A 22245-nucleotide genomic window follows, 5' to 3' on the forward strand; every position below is an offset into this window, starting at 1 on the left:
AGCACTGACAGGACATTATATATCCTGCCACAACCCACTGAATGGACTGGGAGAGAGTATAAATTACAACATAAACTACAATCCATGCTGTGTAGCAATTCTCCAAAATGTACTCATCAAATGCAATGACTGTACCACACTAATGAAAGAAGTTGTCGATGTGGGAGGAGTGGGGGGTGTGGGGAGCGGAGTATATGGGAAACTCTTATATTTTTTAATGTAAATTTTGTGTGATCTATGTATCTTAAAAAAAAAAAGTATAATAAAAGAATGAAAAAAAAAGTATTGAAAGTAGTTAATACTTAACCTTTTCTATATTCTGAACTTCTTTTTAGACTTCAGGGAAACTACTTTGCATGGGTTCTTAACCAAGGTCAAATGGATCTCCTCTACAAACAGATCCCCCAGGTGTGCTGCTAGATATTGATCCCCTCAGCCTTCAGAGTACCTAGATGGAGCCACCCAGAACTGGTGGGCCTCCAATATGGGCAGCCTTGTTTGGTGTTCCTTGAGGGGCATACTGAGCAGTTTGAATGGGGAGAGAAGGAAGAGAAGATGGGTATCAACCAACAAATGGTACCAGCAATTGGTGAGCATTATGAGCAATACACAGTATTCCTCTACCAACAGGTTTCTACCTCATGACTACTTCAGTAACCACAGAAAAGGCATCCTGCTGCCCATCATGGACCAGGGTCCCTGGGAGCTGCTGAAGAATTTAGGGTACAGATGTCAAGAAGCATAAAAAAGCACAGCTCAGGGCAGTGGATGTGGCCCTAGCAGTTGGGAGTCCACCTACCACACAGAAGGTCCTGGGTTTGGTTCCCAGTGCCTCCTAAAGAAGACAAGCAAGACAGCAAGATGACGCAATGGGCTGGCACGGCGAGCAGATGCAACAAGCTGACACAACGAGGAAACACAATGAGAGACAAAAGAAGCAAGAGCAGAGATGGCTCAAGCCACTGGGCACCTCCCTCCCACATGGAAGATCCCGGGTTCGGTTGTGGTTCCTCCTAAACAGAAGTCAAGCACACAACAAACAGACACAGAACAGACAGCAAGCAGAAACAACAAAGTGGGGGGGAGAAGTAAATAAATACATCTTTAAAAAAAAAAAAAAAGCACAGCCCAAGATGCAGATGAAAGCTGGGATGGCTGGGTGGGGACTAATAGCACACACAGATCCAGGTAGGAGCGCCATACCTCTTTTACACGTTTCAAATACATAATTGAAGCTGATCAGACCCCAACACTTTAGCATTACAGTTCCCAATGAATACAAGAAAGCACTATTAAGATTATTTAATAATTTCAAATGATGTACATTTTCTTTTTAAAAGATCTATTTGGTTTACTTTACTTATTTATTCCTCTCCTCCCCTCTTGCTGTTTTGTACTCGCTGTCTGGTCTCAGCTCTCTGCAGCAGGACAGGCCAGCTTGCCTTCACCAGGAGGCCCCAGGAATTGAACTCGGAGCCTCCCATATGGTGGACAGGACCCCAATCACTTGAGCCACATCCACTTCCCCAAATGACGTACATTTTTAATGGATATAAAATTAGTTCTATTTTCTCATCATCTATTTCTGAGAAAAAGTTCTTTTGAATAGTGCTTATGAAGAATTCAAAACAGTCATCATTTTAAAAATATTGATAGGAAGTGCATGTAGGCATCTTTAACATAAAAAAATATTTTTAAAAGTCATGTCCCAATAATATGCTTTTGGGCACTTTCTCCTCTATTTTTAGATCCAGTCCAGGATCATGTATTGCATTTAATTGTCATTGTCTCTTATAGCCTCTCTTTTATTTTTTTAATTGGAATACAGGCTTTAAGTTTTATATCAGTGTTAAATTTCTTGAACTGGATAACTATACTCAAGATGGTTAATAAGTGAATATCCCTGTTCTTGGGAAATGTACATGGAATTATTAAGTGTTCAAGGAACCTGATGTACACTACCTACTCTCAAATGTTTAGAAAATAGACAGACTGTTTGAATGACTGACATGACAAATGTGGCAAAATGTTAGGTTGGTATCTGGGTCACAGGGAGTATGGTGAAGTTCTCTTTATGGGTCTTATATTATTTTTGCAACTGTCTTGTAAATTTGAAAGTATTTCAAAATAAAAGTCAAAACAAAAGTTATGTTTAAGGAAGCAAGTTCAAGTTTCTCATTTTAAAAGGCTGAAAAGATTTTTTGGAAGATTTATACAAGTTTTAATATTTATATTTTATATAAAATATACTAATATTTTATATTTTATTCTTATTATAATCCATAAAGAAAATGTAAAGTTTTTTTTTTTCACCAAGCCCCACAATGCCCCAAACCCCCTCTAGTTTATCCCCCTGTGCCTGCCATTCAAATACCACTTTCTATGTGTGCTATGCACGGGAAAAGGTTGGAAAGCACCCCTAGAGGAATGCCTCTATGGCAGGGGTTCTTAACCAGGGGTCCACAGAACCAAAGATTTCAGAGGGTCTGTGAGCTTGAATTGAAAAAAAAATCAACTTATTTTCTTTATTTTCTCTGACCTCTTACTGAATTCCAGCATTTCCTTCACTTATGAATGTATGCAATAAATTACAGTAGTATTCATTTCATATACAGAGTTGTTGCATATCTTGAAAAATCACTTACACTTATCCATACTTCAAAATTACAGTAGGTGTTAGACCCAATGCTAGTTGAGTCATAAAACTATCTGCTGCTACATACTGAAAAGGGGTCCGTGGTTTTCACCTGACTGGCAAAGGGGTCCATGGAACTAAAAAGATTAAGAATCCCTGCTCTACAGGCTTTCTATGAAATCATTTTAAATTATTCTCAGTTCATATTCTCATGCACATACATGTTTTGGGGGGAGAGGATCCAAAGTTTTCACCAGATTCTAGTCCTCCCCACTTTATTCCACATCTCAGCGACTAGCACTATCAACTACCCTATAAACCAAACAAGAAACATGGGAAGCATTTCAGCTATTATGGGCTTTATTCCTGAGATATTTTTTCTCAAAACCATCTCTGTAATCCATCCCTTCCTCATCATCTCCCTATAATTAGCTTATTAATTTAGGTCCTCATCATTTTTTTTCTTATTTCTCTCCCCTTCCCCCCCTCCCAACCCCAGTTGTCTGTTCTCTGTCTATCTGCTGCGTGTTCTTCTTTGTCCACTTCTGTTGTCAGCGGCACGGGAATCTGTGTTTCTTATTGTTGCGTCATCTTGTGTGTCTCTCCGTGTGTGAGGCACCATTCCTGGACAGGCTGCATTTTCTTTCACATTGGGCGGCTCTCCTTAAGGGGCGCACTCCTTGCGCGTGGGGCTCCCCTACACAGAAACACCCCTGCGTGGCACGGCACTCCTTGTGTGCATCAGCACTGCGCGTGGGCCAGTTCCAAACGGGTCAAGGAGGCCCAGGGTTTGAATCCGCGGACCTCCCATGTGGTAAACGGACGCCCTAACCACTGGGCAAAGTCTGCTTCCCCCTTATCATTTTTTAAACCAGATTTCAATTTATTATTTTCCCATGCTGAGTGAAAATTTTGTTTTAGTGTGATTATAAAATGAATTTTCTAATTGATATTCAATTTTTTCCATTTAAACTGCAGAAAATTTAGAACATAAAAGAGACATTAATAAAACATTACAGTTATCTATTAATGATTAATAACATTCAGTAAACAGTCTTTCAATCCTTTTAAATGCTTATTTACATATCAAGTGTGTACATATTTCATTTATAAAAACAGGATTGCGTCCATACTTTTATATTCTGCTTTGTGCAATAAGCAAAAATTTCTAATACCTTTCCTTGTATGATACATTGTAGTTTATTATTTTTTCAAATGGATGTACTATAATTTGTTTCATTAATCCTCTACTAAATGATTTTAAGGACATTTTTAAGTTTTAACTATTATAAAAAGCATTATGTGAACATCTTTGTACACACACCTACAGACTTAGAATAAATCTTAAAACTATGTAGGCTTTTAAGTTTTGATATATCTTAACAAATTGATGTCCACAAAGGTTGTACCAATCTAGATGCAACCAGGCATGCCCATTTCTGTATCATCACCAATCTCAACTATCATTCTTTTTCATCTTTGCCAATTCTATTAGGTGGCACCTTAAAGTTCTCTTGTATTTCTAATGTAAATGCATGTTAATGTGTATTTTAGTTTTCTATTAATGTTTATATTTTTCCTATTAATTTGTTAAGAACACGATATATTAAGAATATCAATTGTTTACCATATGTATTTGTAAATGTTTTTCTTGATTTGTTATTTGCTTTTTAATTTACATAGAGAAAAGTTGCTTTCATTTTAATAGCATCATAGCTATCAATTTTTCTTTCCAGTTTCTTTCTCCACTTCCAAAATCATATAAATATCATCGACATTTTCTATTTCCTTTATAAGTTGGGTTTTTTTTACCTTTAACTCTTCAGTTCATCTGAAATTGATTTTGTTATGTTAAGGAAGAAATCTAACAATTTTAATTAAAATAGTTCAGCATTAAATAAATATTAACAACAAATCAGAAGAGTTGTTGCCTCTAGAAGGGATGGGTAAAGGAAGCAATTAAGTGCAAAAGAGAGGTTTAAAAGTGTTGGCAATACAATACTACATTTCTTAAGTTGGCTGGATATTTATTGGCCAGGTCCATAAACCCTTATTTAAAACTGTGGGACCCAATGTGTTTAGGACTCCAGAATTTTGGAGATTTTATAAAGATAATATGATACATATCGTTTATTATATAACAGCCACCAAAGGGGTCTGGCATAATACCCCATAATCAAACACATGAATATTTCTGTAACAAAACAGAAAAATTTACATAAATTTTTTTTTTAATTAGCAAGTCTGATAGCTTCATGTCCATTCAGGTCAGGTTTTACTGCCAAGTGTGTGTTTAAATTACTGTAGCTTTTAAATTTAATTTAACATCTGACAGATCACTTTTCTCCTCAATAAGATTGTTTCTTCGCTTTTCTTACAAATGTATTTTTATAAATGAAGTGTTAACTCACTGTCAAGTTCATCCCATGCCAAGGGAAAATCCTTTAGGGACTTTAATTCAAATTCCAGTAAGACAAGAAAAATAAATTAGAAGCATAAGAACTGGAAAGAAGGAAATAAAATTACTATTATTTACAGATCACATGCAGTTAAACAGAAAACTTAAAGCAATCTACATACAAATCATCAGAAATAACAGAAGAGTTCAGTGAAGTGGTTAGACTTAAGATTAATATGCAAAACCAGTTTTCTAAGTTTAGTGAATTTGCTATACCAGACCAATATAGTTAGCCTCCTTCCTGAACCTAAATATGTCACATGAAGAAACCTTAATACTTTGGTAGAAAACCATCCACAACGACCACTCATTTTCTTCCTTTGGCTAGATATCATACTGCAAACACTTCTACAGCAATACACTGAAATTCTGGCATCCTACAGAGATGACTTTTATCTATCAAGAAGCAGGTGACATGAAGAGTCAATTGAATTTCAGTTTTTAAAAAAACTGCTACTAATCACTGGTTCTCATCCATCTCATCCATGTGTAGTTCTCCCAATTAAACCTTTTCTGAGCTAAAAAAAAAAAAAATCTCAAATATTTATGCATCAGTAAAAATTCCTTTCTTACTATGCAAAAGTCTTTACAACTAATATATAATCTGCAATTTATTCTCTATTCCTTTAATGCAATTTAAAACCCCAGCATGCGACAGAGAAATGAGTCTCTCTTAGAGACTTACTTTGAGTTTCTGGGCTTCTCCTCTCACTTTCAGCAGTTCAGTTATAGAGTCCACAAAGCCCTGGTAATGAAAGTTGCACATTTTCTCAATTTCTCGATCATGATTACGGATACGAGTTTCAAGCTTCTCCATAAATCTTCCATGTTCCTCACCATCATAGACAGACCTTTAAAAAAAAAAAAAGGCAGGAAAATTACATCAGCTTTACCTCTAATAAGGAGAAATAGAATTACAAACCAGATCAAATTTCTTTGGAAATCAGATATTCAGAGCACACAAATCACAAAGTAATCCAATTGTATTAGTATCGCCCTAATGCTAGATAAGTATTTTTTAGGGAAATCCAAATTTTTACTTTCTCATTCATTCAAAAGTATTTGAGTGTTTGACACTATGCATTACAAAATTCCCATGATAAAACAACTGAATTACAACTCCCTTGTACCTTTTTTCTCAAACTAGTCTATAAACACTAAATTCTGGTTAAATCCAACAGTCCAATTACTCCATGACTGTACCCAAGAAGCTAAACATTGCAAAAGGAAAATCACATAGTTGTGCTAGCTAGACTCAGTTTAAACACCTAACTGCAAATCTAAATTGGGCACTCAAAACCGCTAGGTAATCCTACAACTTCACTCCCCCCACACACACGTGTGTGCAAAAAATCACTTTGTATTCATGAAAATAAATGTGTGGAAATATTCATTTCTCCACTTCTCAAATGTCCACCCCCTCACTATCAGCTGCTGACCTGACTAAATACCTCACAGAAAAAAAGACACAGAGTAGCATCTCTTCTTTCTACTGTGAAAACCAACCAATCTACTTATATCTGTAACTCCTACTCTGGCCATCTGCCTATAATAATGGAAGAAGTGTTCTAGCTTTATCTTATCTTGCTGTCTCACTTTTTCTATCTCAAGAACTTTACTCTGGCAGCTACTCCCTTTTACACCACCTCTGCAACATGTATTTCTTCCCTCTATTTGATCATTCTCATGGGGATATAAATATGACTTTAAAAGACCTGCTTTTAACTAGGCATCCTCCTCTAGCTACCATCTCATTTCTCCATTCCCCATCCAGCAAAACTCCTTTCCACTTCCTCATCTCTCCATAGTTGGCATTCATCTTACTATATCTAATAGCAATATTTGCTATGCCTTAATACTCCCTCTTGAAACACTCTCTTCCCTAGACTTCGATTATACCATACCAACCTAGTTTTTATCTTTTCATCATTCCTACTCAATCTCCTTTCTGGGTTGCTCCTCCTCTATTACATTTTTAAATATTCCTAAAAGCTCTTCTCTTTCCTAGATATGCCCTTCCACCAGGCAACATCATCCAATCTCATGGCTTTAAAAATGCCATCTATAAATTAATGACTTCCTAATCTATGCCTACAATTCAGAGCACTTTCCTGGGCATTAGACTCAAACATACAGCTATTTGAGTATTCATTTGATAATTCCAATTGGATTTTTAAATGCCAACCCATTCTCCCCAAGTCTCCCCATCACCCACTCACTTCCATGACTAAGAATGACTCTAGCCTTCCAGTTGCCAGTCCCAAAAATCCAGCAAACACTCCTAATCCATCTGTCTCATACACCGTACCCAATCCATTAACAAGTCCTGAGAACTCAACCTACAAAACGTATGTTGAAACTGACTGCATCCCAAGTCTACTAAAATTCTAGTCCAAATTTCTATCATCTCCAGACTAGACTAATGCAACAGCCTCCTAAGAGTCTTCATTCTTGCACCCCACTTCTCCCCCCAACACAGACACTTGCCACACAGCAGTTTAAAATGGTCTTTTTAAAGCAATAATTCATGTTATCCTTCAGCTTAAAATCTTTCCAATAGTTTTCCTTTACTAAAAGGAATAAATCTTAAATTCTTATCATGACCTATACAGCCTAAATAATCTAGTTTCTGTTTATCTCTCTATCTTCATTTCTCTTTTCTCTATAACTCACCTCTCCCCGTGACTCAATGGTCCAAACATACTGGTTATTTTTCAGTCTCTTCCTGACTCAAGAATTTTGTTTTTGCTGTTCTTATACTAGTAAGCTTATCTGAGACGACCCAGAGCCGGCCCCGCGCCCGAGGCCTTGGCATGCAGCCCGCTCTCCCCACTGCAGAGGCCACTCCAGCAGGAGTCTTCCAGTGTTTCCTAGAGCCTGAATCCTTGAAATTGAGTATTTCTGAGAATTCTTGCTAAGCATGGCTTTAGATCTCAGAACTTCCTTTCGACATGACCCATCCCGGAGTGATCATCCTGGGTCACACAATCTAGAGCTTGAACCTACCCAAGGACATGATCTCCAGAGGAGAGAGGGGAACTCTAAGTTCCAGGGCCCTCAGCTCAGCTTATATCAAACCAGCAATGACTCATTTGCAAAGCAGGAACTAAAAAGACTGTAAGGTATTTCACTTGTGGCTGCAGCCAGAAAAACACAGCAAGGAAGAAATTATTTCTCAATTGATACTGGAACAGCTTGTGAGGAATGGATACTGCAGGAACAGGTCCACTTTGAAAGAAAAATGGGATTCAAGTGGAAGAAATCTGGAGAAACTCATGGGAGAGCTGAATGATGACTGCATGAAGTCACCTGATTTTGTCCATGTCCACATGCAGGGACAGGAAGTCCTCTTCTCAGAGAATATGCCCTTAAGAGAAGTCATTTATCTCATGGAACAAATGTCAGCAGGAACCAAGAAGAGAGAGCATGAGGATACCCTTCCAAAGTCCCCAATATATTCCCCTTCAAATAGGACATGGAGATGAATATAAAGATGACAGTAACATTTTTGTGAAATGCAATCAAATCAATGTCAATATTACTAGTCAAGGAAATCAAGTACCTTCCATGGTTATTATTCAGGAAGATGATAGCCCTAAGCCTGAAGAGGGGAGTGGTTCTTGGAAGAACCTGCACAACTCCAGAAGAGCAGAGCTTGGCTCCCCCACATCCCAGGAAGGATCCCTAGGAGAATCCTCTTCTCAAGATGTCCCTATGGAGGTGGAAGTGCAGTTTCTCCCCAGGACAGATCAAGCCAGTCCTAAGCCTGCCCTTACCAATCAAAGCACTGATGGAACATCCAGATGTGGGATAAACCAAGAAAGAGTCCACAGTCCCCCAAAATCATATAAATGTGAGGACTGTCGCAGGATCTTTAGGTATCCCTCTCAGCTAGAAGCTCACCAGAGAAGACACAGGAATGAGAGGCCATTTGTTTGCACCGAGTGTCACAAAGGTTTCTTCCAGACATCAGACCTCCACGTGCACCAGAAGATTCACACGGCGGAGAAGCCCTTCAGGTGCAGCTCGTGTGAAAGATCCTTCAGCCACAAAACCAACTTGCTAGCTCATGAGAGAATCCACTCCGGAGATAAGCCCTACGTGTGTTGCCTTTGCAAAAAGAGCTACCGCCAGTCATCCACGTATCACCACCATGTGCAGATGTACCAGAAAATTAATCTCAAAAGTGATTCTGCCACTCCAGAAGCTTCCTCAGCTACTGCCCTGACAAAACACATATAAAGATGGATATGTGTACACATATTTATGTGTACAGAAATATTTCTATAGTTTTTAGCATATAATTCCATTACTAATTATCCTTCTACTTAATGTCTTATTCTCCTAGTATGTAAATTCCAGGAGGCCAGGGAATTTGACATTTTCTTCACTTATCCATCATGGTGCACAGAACAAGTGGTTGACACTTATTCCATGAATATCCATAAATGAATCCACATGATGGTGTTTTTAAGTCCTTAAAATTCAGAAGTATGTCCTGCCTGAGAAGATGTTGAGTGCCACCTCCCGTGGACACAAAGCTCACAGTTGTCCATTGAGGCTCTGCCTGTTACCTTCCCTGTCCTCTATCCACACCCTTTGATCTTGGTGCAGCCAAAGCCACCCTAAATGTGAAGACCAGAGAGGGACACCTGGAAGCAGGCCTGAGCTGAGGCATGAGAGCATCCACTCCAGAGAGAAGTCCTATGTGTGTTCGCTTTGCAAAGGAAGCTACTGCCAGTCATCCATGTACCACTGCCATTTGTGGAACCAACAGAAAATTAATCTCAAGACCGATTCTGCCACACCAGAATCTTCCTCGGCTACCATCCCCACATGAGATATATTTTTAAATTATCCAGTGTGCCAAATATTTCCTGAAAAATAATTATTTTAGTAGGAAAATCAGATACAGATTGGTTACTTGGGTAGAAATATTTTGTCCTCTGCCCTCCTTTATTATGTGATATCCTTATTCAAAGATTAAATTCAGATAGAAAAAGAAAAAAAAAAGTAAGCTTATCTGCTTTATCTTCAAACAGCTTCCTCCTTTTTGCCATCCATGGTTTGTTCTTTATCTTTCCTCCCTACCCACCCCAACTAGATTATAACCTCAAGGTCAAGAATTTTGCCATATTCACCACTGTATCTCTAGAACTGTGCCAGAAAGTAGACAGTGAGTAAACTTTTGTTGAATGAATGATTAACATCTCTAGGAATTCATTGATTGCTGACATTTATTCATCAAGTATACATTTGCTCAGTGTCAACATTTTCTGGTTCTATGATCATTTGTGGGACACAGATCACTACCCTGATCTGAAAGACAATCACTCAACAGATCAGGTACACTGCCCAAACCTCAGCAGTAACTATAGACCATGCATATCAAGTTTGTTTTCCAATAAAAAGTCTTAGCACTTATGTCAGAAGAGGCAGAGCAATCTAGATTCATTCTCCTTTCTTTGAAATAAAGAGATCTTTAAAAAGCCTGATTTGACAATAAAGACACAAATATAAATAGAACAAACTCTCTACTCAAAAATTGGCACAATGGATAAAAAAAGCATTACCCAACTACATGAGTTCGCAAGACTCACCACCTTAAATTAAAAGACACAAGTAGGTTAAAAGGGAAAGAATGGGGAAAAGAATGCACCATGCAAATAGGAACCAAAACAGAGCTGGAGTAGCTACTCTAATATTAGTTAAAATAGACTTTAGGTCAACAACTTTTAAGAGGGACAAAGAAGGTCACTACACAAAGATGAAGGGGTTAATTCAACAAGAAAACGTAACAACTATAAATACGTGTAACAGCCAGGCCCAAAAATACATGAAGCAAACACTGACAGATTTGAAAAAAAAATGTTGGTTCTACATTAACGGTAGGATGCCTTAATACACCACTCTCAATAATGGATAAAACTAGCCAAAAGATCAATAAGAAAACAGAAGACATCAATTAGACCTAATAGACATATACAGACTACATCACCCAACAGCAGCAGAATATACATTCTTCTCTAGCATACATGGATGAGCCTTCAGGACAGGTCATATGTTAGGTCACAAAACAAGTCTCAAAAAATTAAAAATATTGAAATCATATGATGTATCTTCCCTGGCCAGAGTGGAATGAAGCCAGAAATAAATAATAGAGGGAAAACCAGAAAATTCACAAATATCTAGAAATAAAACAATATACTCTTAACCAACGGACCAAATTAAAAACAGAGGGACTTGACCCAGTGGTTAGGGCGTCCATCTACCACATGGGAGGTCCGCAAGTTCAAACCCCGGGCATCCTTGACCCGTGTGGAGCTGGCCCATGCGCAGTGCTGATGCGCACAAGGAGTGCTGTGCCATGCAGGGGTGTCCCTGCATAGGGGAGCCCCACGCGCAAGGAGTGCGCCCCATAAGGAGAGCCGCCCAGCGCGAAAGAAAGTGCAGCCTGTCCAGGAAGGGTGCCGCACACACGGAGAGCTGACACAAGATGACGCAGCAAAAAGAAACACAGATTCCCGTGCCGCTGACAACAACAGAAGCGGACAAAGAAGATGCAGCAAATGGACACAGGGAGCAGACAACCGGTGGGGGGGGGGGGGGGAGAGAAATAAATCTTAAAACAAAAAAGAAAAAGAAAAAACAGGAAATTAGGAAATATCTTGAGGCAAATCAAAATGAAAACACAACATACCACAAAGCAGTGCTAATAGGGAAATTTATAGCTCTAAATGTTTACATTAAAAAGAAAGACCCCCACAACCACACCTCCTAGCCTTGAAGCCACAGAGACCACCATGATAACATCCCATCCTGGTGAGACAGTCACATACTTAATGCAAGAAAGGCTTAGAGAAAATGGAAGCTAAGAACTAAGAACTAAGCTAAGAAGCTAAGAACTAAGATGTTCCCATAGACAGCAATGACCCCTATTTCCAAGTTTGACAGAGTTGCAGAGATAATTGAAGCACCTGAAGAGACTTCTGTGGATTGAAAACCCATCTGCACATTATCAGACAAGCAGTACATACCCATGGCTGAATACTTTAAAGGAATAAGTAGATGTCATATCACATAGCTTATCTTAAAAGACCCATGTATCTGAAATGAGGACACATTTGCTGCCTCAACTGTACTGACTCACTTCAGAAGGATCTTGAAGGGAGGGCTTATTGCACCCACTCTGCTCTGTGATCTCCCAGAGTAACGATACCGGGCCCAAAAGGCAGCTGGGGAAGCTGGTTTCCAGGTCAAGGAACTAGAGCCCCAACTTAGAGATATTCAATATATGAACCCAAGGACACTGAGGGTCTAAGTAGATATGATCTTGGACACTGACACAGCCAATGAATACCTCATCATTTCTGATGCCTAAGGAGTTTCCATTGTGACTGTCAAACAGAAGCTAAAAGAATCTGCTGAGACATTCTTAATCTATGTGTGTCCCAGGCTCCCCTCACTTCACTTCTGGCCACCACTACTATGCGGTAGTTGTTGGAACAAGCAAAGAATGGGATCTGAAAGAATCTGTTCACCAGCAAAGAGAGATGCAGCTATCTGCAGAACTTGGATTCTAGACACTGAGTTTGAGAAAAGAAAGCTACTTTTGGGCCTGTACCACACCTCAGACTGTCCCCTGAGTGAATCCCCAGTTATACAGAGTGGGGGTTTTCCTGGATATGGATATTGGAAACATATCCCCTATCTTTACATTTACCAAAATTTCAACTTCTGAGCCACTGTGCCCTTTCTTTTCTCCTTCAAGTCCAAGGAATGGTGATAAAGTTTCCCTGAGCATGTGTTCTGTAATGAATGAAAGCATTATATTCTTCCAGCACATCTCAAGATAGACCAATGAACCCAAGACAACAAAAAACATTTATTGATAATTACCTTGTGCTCAAAGCTAGCACCTTTTCCACTTACACTGTACAAATAATAGAGAAATTGGGAACAATGTGAGATTCACAAGCAGAAAATTTAATTAGAATATAAATTTCATTTTAAATGTTAAATATTATCATTGTTGAACTCTGGGTTTGGTTTACACTTTTTTTCCAATTAGTATATTCTAAACTCTCAGGCCAATTTCCAAATGTTATCCTTTGTATTTCTGTAAGATCAACATCACATACTATGAGTAAAATAAATATTTATATATGACTTAAAAAAAGGAAGAAAGCTTTCCAATCAGAGACCTAACCTCACAACAGGAGGATCTAGAAAAAGAAGAGCAAACTAAATTTAAGCCAGCGAAAGGAATGAAATAACAAAAATTAAAGCAAAGATAAATGAAATAGAGATTTGAAAAATAGACGCAAGGAAACAAAAGTTGGTTCTTTGAAAAGATCAACAAAATCGGCAAACCTTTAAGCTAGACTGACAGAGGAAAAAAGAGGACGCAAGTAACTAAATTCAGAAATGAAAAGGGGGGGGCATTACTACTGATCAAATTGGAGATGAAAAAGGATGGTAAGAGGATACTATGAACAACTGTACATCTACAAATTAGATAACCTAGATGAAATGGACAAGTTTCCTAGAAACACACAAACTGCCTAGACTAACTTAGGAAGAAAGAGATCTCAACAGACAATAGCTAGTAAAGGGACTGAATCAGGAATCAAAACCTCCCAACATATAAGAGCCTAGGACCAGATGGTGTCACAGGTGAAGTTTACCAACTATTTCAAGAATTAACACCAATCCCGCTCAAACTCTTCCAAAAACTGAAGAGAAGGGAATACTCCCTAATTCGTTCTACAAGGCCAACATCACCCTAAAACCAAGGCCAGATGAAGATACCAAAGACAGGAAAATTACAGACCAATATCCCTTATGAATATAGATGCAAAATTCCTCAACAAAATACTAGCAAAAAATTTCCAACATCACATTAGAAGAATTATAAACGCTGTTCAAGTAGGATTTATGCAGAGTATGCAATAGTGGTTCAACATAGGAAAATCAATTAATGTAATACTCCACATTAACAGAACAAAGGGAGAAAAATCTCAATTGATGCAGAATAGTCATTTGACAAAATATAGGACCACTTCTTGATGGAAAAAAACACTCAAAAAACTAGGAATAGAAAGAAACTTCCTCAGAATGATAAAGGGCATATATGAAAAATCCACTACTAACATCATACTCAATGGTGAAAGACTAAAAGCTTTCTCTCTAAGATGAGGAAAAAGGTAAGGATGCCCACTGCCACCACTGTTATTCAACATTGTACTGGAAGTTCTGGCCAGAACCACTAGGCAAGAAAAAGAAATAAAAGGCATTCAGATTAGAAAAGAAGTAAAGTTTACTTCTGCCAAATGATGGAGTACAAGATCAACATGCAAAAGTCTATAATGTTTCTATACACTGAACAGTTTTGAGAAGCAATCAAGAAAGATGGAAGTAAATCAAGTATCCATCAACAGATGAATACATAAACAAAATGTGGTCTATACATTAATAGAATATTATTCATACACAAAAAGGAATGAAGTTTTGATATATCCAACAACATGGATGACATGAAAACATCATGTAGAGTGAAATAAACCTGACACAAAGTGAGAAATATTGTATAACTTCACCAATATAAAATAGTTAGAACCAGTAAATTCAGAGTCAGAAACTAGAATACGGGTTACCAGGAGCAGGATGGGGGTAAGAAATGGGGAATTAATGTTTAATTGGTATAGAATTTCTATTTGGGATGATAAGAATATTTGGTAATAAATGGTGGTAGTGGTATCAAAAGATTGTGAATATAGTTAAAATCACTGAATTATTTCTTTGAATGTGGTTAACGGGAAATTTTAGGTTGTATATATGTTATTAGAATAAAAACAAGAGCGGGTGTTGCTCAGTGGTTGAGTGCCTGCTTCGCATGTACGAGGTCCTGGGTTCAATCCCCAGTACCTCCTTAAAAAATAAAAATTTTTAAAAAAAGAATAAAAACATTTCAAAAACCATAGGATTCTAAAACACAAATAGGGAACCCTAATGTAATCTATGGTCTCTATATAGATAATAATACAATTATAATATTCTTTCATCAATTGTAACATAAGTACTATACTGATGGAAGAGATTAGTAACAGGGTCTATGGGAACTCTATTTTCTACATGATTTTTCTGTAAACCTATAATTTCTCTAATAAAAATTATATTTAAAAAAAAAACTGAATCTACTATCAAAATCTCAACTCACCTCAAATAAGCTAAAATTTTCCCCTTTGAGAAGGAAATGAAAGGTTTCCACATAAAGACATTTATATTCTTTTCCACTTGGATAATAGGAAAAACCACCGAAAACTCATTAATTCAAATGGCATTTATACAAATGAGACAACCTCTTGGTTTCTGATTCAGTTATATCCCAAAACAGCAATACTTCTAAGTTAGGTGACAAATTTAGTTCCCTCTACTGAATAAAATGTCTTTTCAATATTTCCCTCCAAATATCTACGTTAACATCATAAAAGACAGCCGAAGGAAACTCTAAGTCAAGAAATTCAGAACTTACAATAATAATGCTTCCCTAGCTCCCTGAACTTCCTATAAAATAAAAACAAATCAGAAGTCAAAGAATAGAATTGTGGGTTTAAGCTGCCTGATTGGACGGCCTTGATCTTAGTACTGTAAAAACTAGTTATGAGTCTTTGGCCAACTCAGTTAATCTCTCAGACCCTCAGCTTTCTCTTTCAGAAAAGAGAAACAATCAATTCAAATTCTGCAAAGGACTAGCTTAGCTCATAGTTTCTACACCTCACCTCCACTTTCAAGTTTAGACAACAATGTAAATATCATACATTTTCAAAATACTATAAATAGGTAGTTCAAAACATGTTTAATGAATTTTCTAACTCCTTATCACTACTCTACCTTTTTCTCCTACCTTAGAACCATCATGATTCTAACATAATTCCCCAGAATTTATGTAGATTTTGTGTGTATGGACAAATGCATATACATGTATTTTTAAGGGGAAATGATCAATAGATTTCACTTGGATATTAAAGAGGTTAAAAAGATTTAAAGATTTTGTTTCAAATTGTTCACCTTGGAAAAAGGCAGTTGGTTATCTGATCAGAACTAGTTAATCTTTGTCAGCATATCTCAGCCTTACTCAGTGCTAACAAGCAAGTCCATTAAATATAAAAGGCTAAAAACAAAAACAACTCTTAAATTGTCCTTAAAATGGGCAGAGACCTACTGAAGGTAAGCTACCATCAGTAGTCATTATTGTACAAAATAAAGCTTCCTCCCCTCCACCACCGCCGAGCAAAAAATTTAAACTAGACAAAGACTGCCATCTAGTGATGGTATATTTCTAAAATTTCTTGAAACGAACTTGATCAGTCAAAGAGGGATTGATAGGAAATCTAAAAACTATAGTCTAAAATACATTATCTGTTGGCCAAAGACTTAAAGCTAGTTATTAAATGATATTTTTTAAAAAGTATTCAAATCCTTAAATTTCCATTTCTAATAGGAAAGTATGGATTTAAGAATAGTTACATGCTTTTGACATGACACAGTTAAATAAGACTATCTGAAATATAGTGCATCACTAGCTTATTTGTGATAATCCAAATAATATTCTAATACTCAGTAAAAAGCAAAGAAGAAATGCCTAGAAATTAATGATAACTTTTTATAGTCTAAAATTTTTACTCAACTACATAAATGCGGCCATGTGGAGTCTCATTTACAAAAACCCACAAATAAACCACAGATTTTTGGCAAAAAGTAAAAAGTTTTAGTCTAGTGTCTATACCTTATGTATAAATCTAAACATCATAATGGCACTATATCCCTCTCTCACCTAGATTTCATGCATGTATTAAGACAACAATTTTAATTTATAAAATAACATCTGAGTCATTCTATTCAACAAATATTTACCATACCCCTTTACTGAACCACTAAGGATTATATCCTTCACTTAAAGTCTATATAAGCTCAAATCTATTTGTTGGAAGAAAAAAATATGTTATGAGCATATGTTATCTCATATAAATCCTATCCAACTTATAAATTAGAGATTAGCCTGATTTTATGAATGAGGAACCTGAAACCTAAGAAAATGACATAAATTATCAAGGAAGTGTCCTCCCTAGTACATCAGTCTGTATCCCTTTAGAGCAACGGTTCTTAACCTTTTTTGTTCCATGGACCCCTTTGCCAGTCATGTGAAAACCACAGACCCCTTACTAAATCCAAACTATACTGTGCATTATTTAATAAATATATCACACTTGTACCAACAAATCCCCAAGAACAATGTTTTCTGAATTTCAATTCAAATTCACGGACCCCTGGTTAAGAACCCCTGCTATAGAGCAAGGAACGAAAACAAGTCACATGGACTCCTAAAACTTCAGCGTTAAAAGTGGCCCCAGTTTTAGGTCATTGGAATTAAGTGTAAATCACAATGTAAACTTTAGAGTTTGATTAGTAGCAATGTTTCAGTATTTATTCATCAATTGTAACAAATGTACCACACAATTTTAAGATGTTATTAATAGGGGAAAATGTGGGAGGGGGCTGGGGTTAGGTATACAGGAATCCCTTATACTTTCAACATTAACTTTTCTGTAATCTAAAACCTTTTAAAAATAAAGTTTATTATATTAAAAAAAAAAATGAGGCACTAGGGAGGCAGGTGTGACTCAAGCCTACCTGCCTACCACACAGGAGGTCCCAGGTTCAGTTTTCAGTGCCTCCTAAAGAAGACGAGCAAAATAGCAAGCTTATGAGACAGGCTGATGCGACAAGGTGACACAACAAGATGACACAACAAGATGATGCAATAAGAGACACAAGGAAGAATACATAATGAGATACAACCAAGCAGGGAGCAGAGGTGGCTCAAGCAATAAAGTGTCTCACTTCCACATGGGAGGTCCTGAGTTCAGTTTCCAGTGCCTCCTAAAAAAGAAGACCAGCACACAATAGACACAGTAAAATGCAAAACAATGAGAGGGTGGGAAGAAATAAATAAATAAATAGGTCTTTTTTTTTAAAAAAAAAAAAAGGATGAATAAAAAAATTTTTTAAGTGGCACTAAAGATGAAACACAAAGGTATCTGTGTACACTTGAGGAAACTGAGGCCAAGAAAAGTTAAGTGCCATAATCAAAATTACATTGCTTGTTACTGATACAGCTGGCCCTGCCTCCCAAAGAAAACACAATTAGAAAAAGATCATGTAATATTAAGCCTGACACAAAGGTAAGTGGTTTAAAAAAAAAAAAAAAAAAAAAACTACTACTCAAATCAGGATGAGTCAGTTTCCTATTAGTTGTGCCTACACAACAGCTATTTGGTTCTTCTTGCTAGAAAAGTTCAATTTGTTCTGATATTTCACCTTGCTACCCCACCCAAAAAGGTAAACTATAATTAGTCTGTAAACCAATCAGGTTATCCCTTTCCCCTTTTCAATGACTAGTTAACATAAAGACACATGACACAACTCTCACCAATGAGAAGTAAAGAAAGTCTAGCAATGAGGGTCCAAGAAAAGGTTTTCTCTCTGAATGGATGCAGGGGAGAGAAAAAAAACACTTTTCCTATTTTGGACATTGTCCTAGGAAAGTATGATACTTAGGGTAGGTACAGCAATCATCCCAAGATAGATGATATTGCCAATAAACTGGGGATGGAAAGGGGAACGATGGAAAACACCTGGGTACTTGAACCAATCCTGAAACAGTCTTGTCTCCAGACTTCTTGTTATGTGAGTTAATACATTTCCTATTGTTTAAGCCACTTATAGCTGGATAGTCTAGTGCTTGCAAAGGAAAGTATCCTAAGTTGTTCAGTCTTCAAAGAAAGGTAAACGAAAGAAACAACCAACAGCAAGTCAAAGACTACATAATCTTGTTAAGGAATCTTGTTCCCTCAACCTAGATCTCCCTTCCCCCTTTTCTTCCAAACGCCTTGGTAGGCTCACTCTCACTCACCCTTCAGATCTCAGTTTATCCTTACTTTCTCTAGGAAACCTTCCCTAATCACATAGGCTATGTTATATGCTCCTCCTTTGTGATAATCCCCATGATATAATTTATTAAGCTAGATTGTGATTGCCTGTTCACTTTATCAATGTCCTCATATTAGAATGTTAATCTTGTGAGCAGACACTGTGTCTGCCCATTTTATCTCCAGCTCCTAGCATAGTTCCTGACACCAAGAAGGACTTCCATTTATACTAAAGATGGAGAAATCGAAGTGAGGGAAGAAGGGGAGGGAAGGAGACTGATTTGGACTTCAGATGGCTTCAAAGGCAAGTGCAAAACAATACCACATCATAAAAAGCATATATGTTGGGATGTTTTCAGAAGCAAGGAGAACTTCAAGACACAAAGGACTGAATGTTTTTGTTTTTGTTTTTTATTAATCCAAGAAAATATTCTAGAGTTTATTCTGGACTTTTCTGTTTCACATATATGTTTTTCAATTTTTGCCATGGTTTCAATATTCAAATATTTTCTTCTCATTAAAGTTTCATAAAAGCACCATTAGTATTTTTGTTTATTCCGAAAGTTAAAAATAAAGTGGAAAAACAGATTTGCACATGATGTTGAAAGGGAAACTGTAGGAGGTCAAAAGGAGTTTAGAGTCCCTTCTCCTCTTGACTTGGTTTTGTCTATCAGCCTGCTTCAGACCTTAGTATGTAATGTGGATGCTCTGGGTACCTAAAGGTGACAGTATATTGTTGTATATCATCATCAGTGACAGGGAGAGACCATGCTAGTTAATAAAGTTTAAACTGAAGATTATACCAAAATGTTTTTATACTGCCACAGGAGATCAAAAGCATTCAAATCCTTTTTTTCTACACTTGCAGATACAAAGGTATTCAAATGGCTTCACCAAGATAACCTATGCAACCAAAAGAATGCTGTGATGGAGATCTCCCTCCAGGCAGGAAGGGAATCCCACACTTTCAATGATGACTATTTTCAGAGGAATCAAAACAGGGTGGAGCAGTTTCAACTGGCATCTAGCCAAAGGGCGTACTAAAAACCTGGTTTTGGTTAAATACCACAGGAAAGTGAAGAAGGGGAACTTGTCACAAAGCATCAGTAAAATCAACAACAGACTATTAGGAAATAAACTAATGAAAGCAAGGAAATTCCAAATTAAGGATAAAGAGCCTGCCATAACTGTAATCATGATAATGTCACACTCTTCGAGCAATTAATCACCATCAGTAACTGAAGACACAAAGAGCACAATAGGATATGTTAGTGGCTTCATTTTGCCTCAATCAATTTGTGTTGAGGAAAGATTTATTTTCCATTGTAGCTTTCAGTGTTGGTTATGAAATCTGACAGCTAAAAGTTGGATAATGAATGTTGCTACCAATTATAAGATATAAATGAGTCCTTCCACAGCCTGGTAATGTCCATTGATTTAACCTGGAAAACTGCTGAAAGCAGAGTAGTAATATAGTTGGTAGAACAGGGTTATATATTAACATTGGCTGATTAGTTCCAGTTCCACTGCATGGAATTCAAAGTGGCAAGTTTAACACTTAAATATGCAAAGTTGGAGTTAAATGAAATTATTGGCTTACTTAATATCACCAACAATGAATCTGAAGCTAGATTATGTGTTAAAACTCTTCAAGATCCTTTACAAAAGATATTAAGCATTAAATTACTCTGCAGAGATACACAAATATTAAAAGAGACTGTGCATTAATTGTTGAAATGCTTCATAATTTACACACTTAAAACCATTATTATGGTGGCAGTGACAGAGCTCATAAAGTTTTTAATACAGAAAACCACACCAATAGGGACAGGTAGTAGAAACACTGCAGTGAATTCCTGTATCTACTTACACATCTAGATCAGGGGTTCTGAACCAGGGGTCCATTAGCTTGAATGGAAATTCAAAACAATATTATTCTTGTGGGGACATGTTGGTGCAGGTGTGATACATTTATCAAATACACAGTATAGTGTGGATTTAGTAAGGGGCCCGTCACTTTTACCTGACTGGCAAAAGGGTTCGTGGAACAAAAAAGGTTAAGAATCCCTGGTCTAGATTCAATGTGGGCTTAATGAAATAGATAAACCAAGTTTCCCACAATCACTAAATGCAAGTGACCTCATTTGTAGATGCAAGTGATCTCATTTGTTTATGTGTATATATATGTGCATGCATAAATGTATAGCTGTATGCATGTATAAATACATACATGTGTATACTATATGTACGTATGTATGAGTGTATATATGATATACATATCACACACACACACGTTTTTCTAATTTTCTGAGAAAGAACCAGAACTGCCAACATCACAATCAATAACTAGTCCAATTTTATTTACGAGTAGTTGTTTACTAATACCTCATGACCAAAGTAACTGCAATTTAAAACTCTTTAAAGTCCACAATCAAGGAAGACCCTGGTGGAGGACAGATGAAAATATCAGAATAATATCCATCCTGAAAAATAATGGAGAACAAAGTACATAAAATAAGATGAACTTCTACTTTCCACATTATGTAAAACTGACCATATCCTGAAAAACCTTTCCATTACCAAACTCCTAAAAATGCTGGATTAAGTTTCTAAATCGTTTTTATTGTATGGCTAGGAAGAAAAGAAAGTATGAAAATCTTCAATGGCCAAAACAAAACAGGAACAGAAATCTGGTTAGAGTCTACCAATCCCCTAAAACCTGTGTCTTCTATTTTATAGCCATAAAGAGAACAAAAGACAAAGTCAAGGGCTCACATGTGGTAGAGTCAAATCAGAGCACTCAAAATAAATAAAGCTATGGCAGATTTAGTTTTGTACCCCAAAAAATAACATGTTCTTAATTTTAACCCACAATCTTATGGATGTGAACTCACTGTAAATAAGACCTTTTGAAGATGCTATTTTCAGTTAAGATGTGGCCATCTGAATCAGGATGCATCTTAATCCTATTACTGGAGGCCTTATGAAGAGAAAGCCACAGAGAGAACCCAGAAGCCGAAAGACAAGGGAACCATTAGAGAAAGGAGAGGACATTGCCATATAATGGGAAAGTCAAGGAAGCCAAGGATTACCAGTCAGCCAGAAGGCTACAACTCCCGGAGGAAACAAGGCTTCTAGCTTCTGAAACTGTGAGTCAAGAA

General features: G+C 37.0%; 1 protein-coding gene across 3 annotated transcripts in view; it reads right to left on the reverse strand.

Moving 5' to 3' along the window:
- Positions 1–22245, reverse strand: part of EXOC6B (exocyst complex component 6B) — a 748241-nt gene that overhangs the window by 623342 nt on the left and 102654 nt on the right. For 2 of the 3 annotated variants that reach the window (XM_058278915.2, XM_058278913.1), the window contains exon 2: positions 5779–5944. In XM_058278915.2, coding sequence (XP_058134898.1) covers positions 5779–5944 — 166 coding nt within the window. Of the gene's footprint in view, positions 1–5778; positions 5945–7766; positions 7867–22245 lie in introns of those variants that run through there. The other variant, XM_058278914.2, reaches the window with a different exon arrangement.

The sequence above is a fragment of the Dasypus novemcinctus genome, chromosome 17 (genome assembly GCF_030445035.2).
Source record: "Dasypus novemcinctus isolate mDasNov1 chromosome 17, mDasNov1.1.hap2, whole genome shotgun sequence".
NCBI classification, from domain to species: Eukaryota; Metazoa; Chordata; class Mammalia; order Cingulata; family Dasypodidae; genus Dasypus; species Dasypus novemcinctus.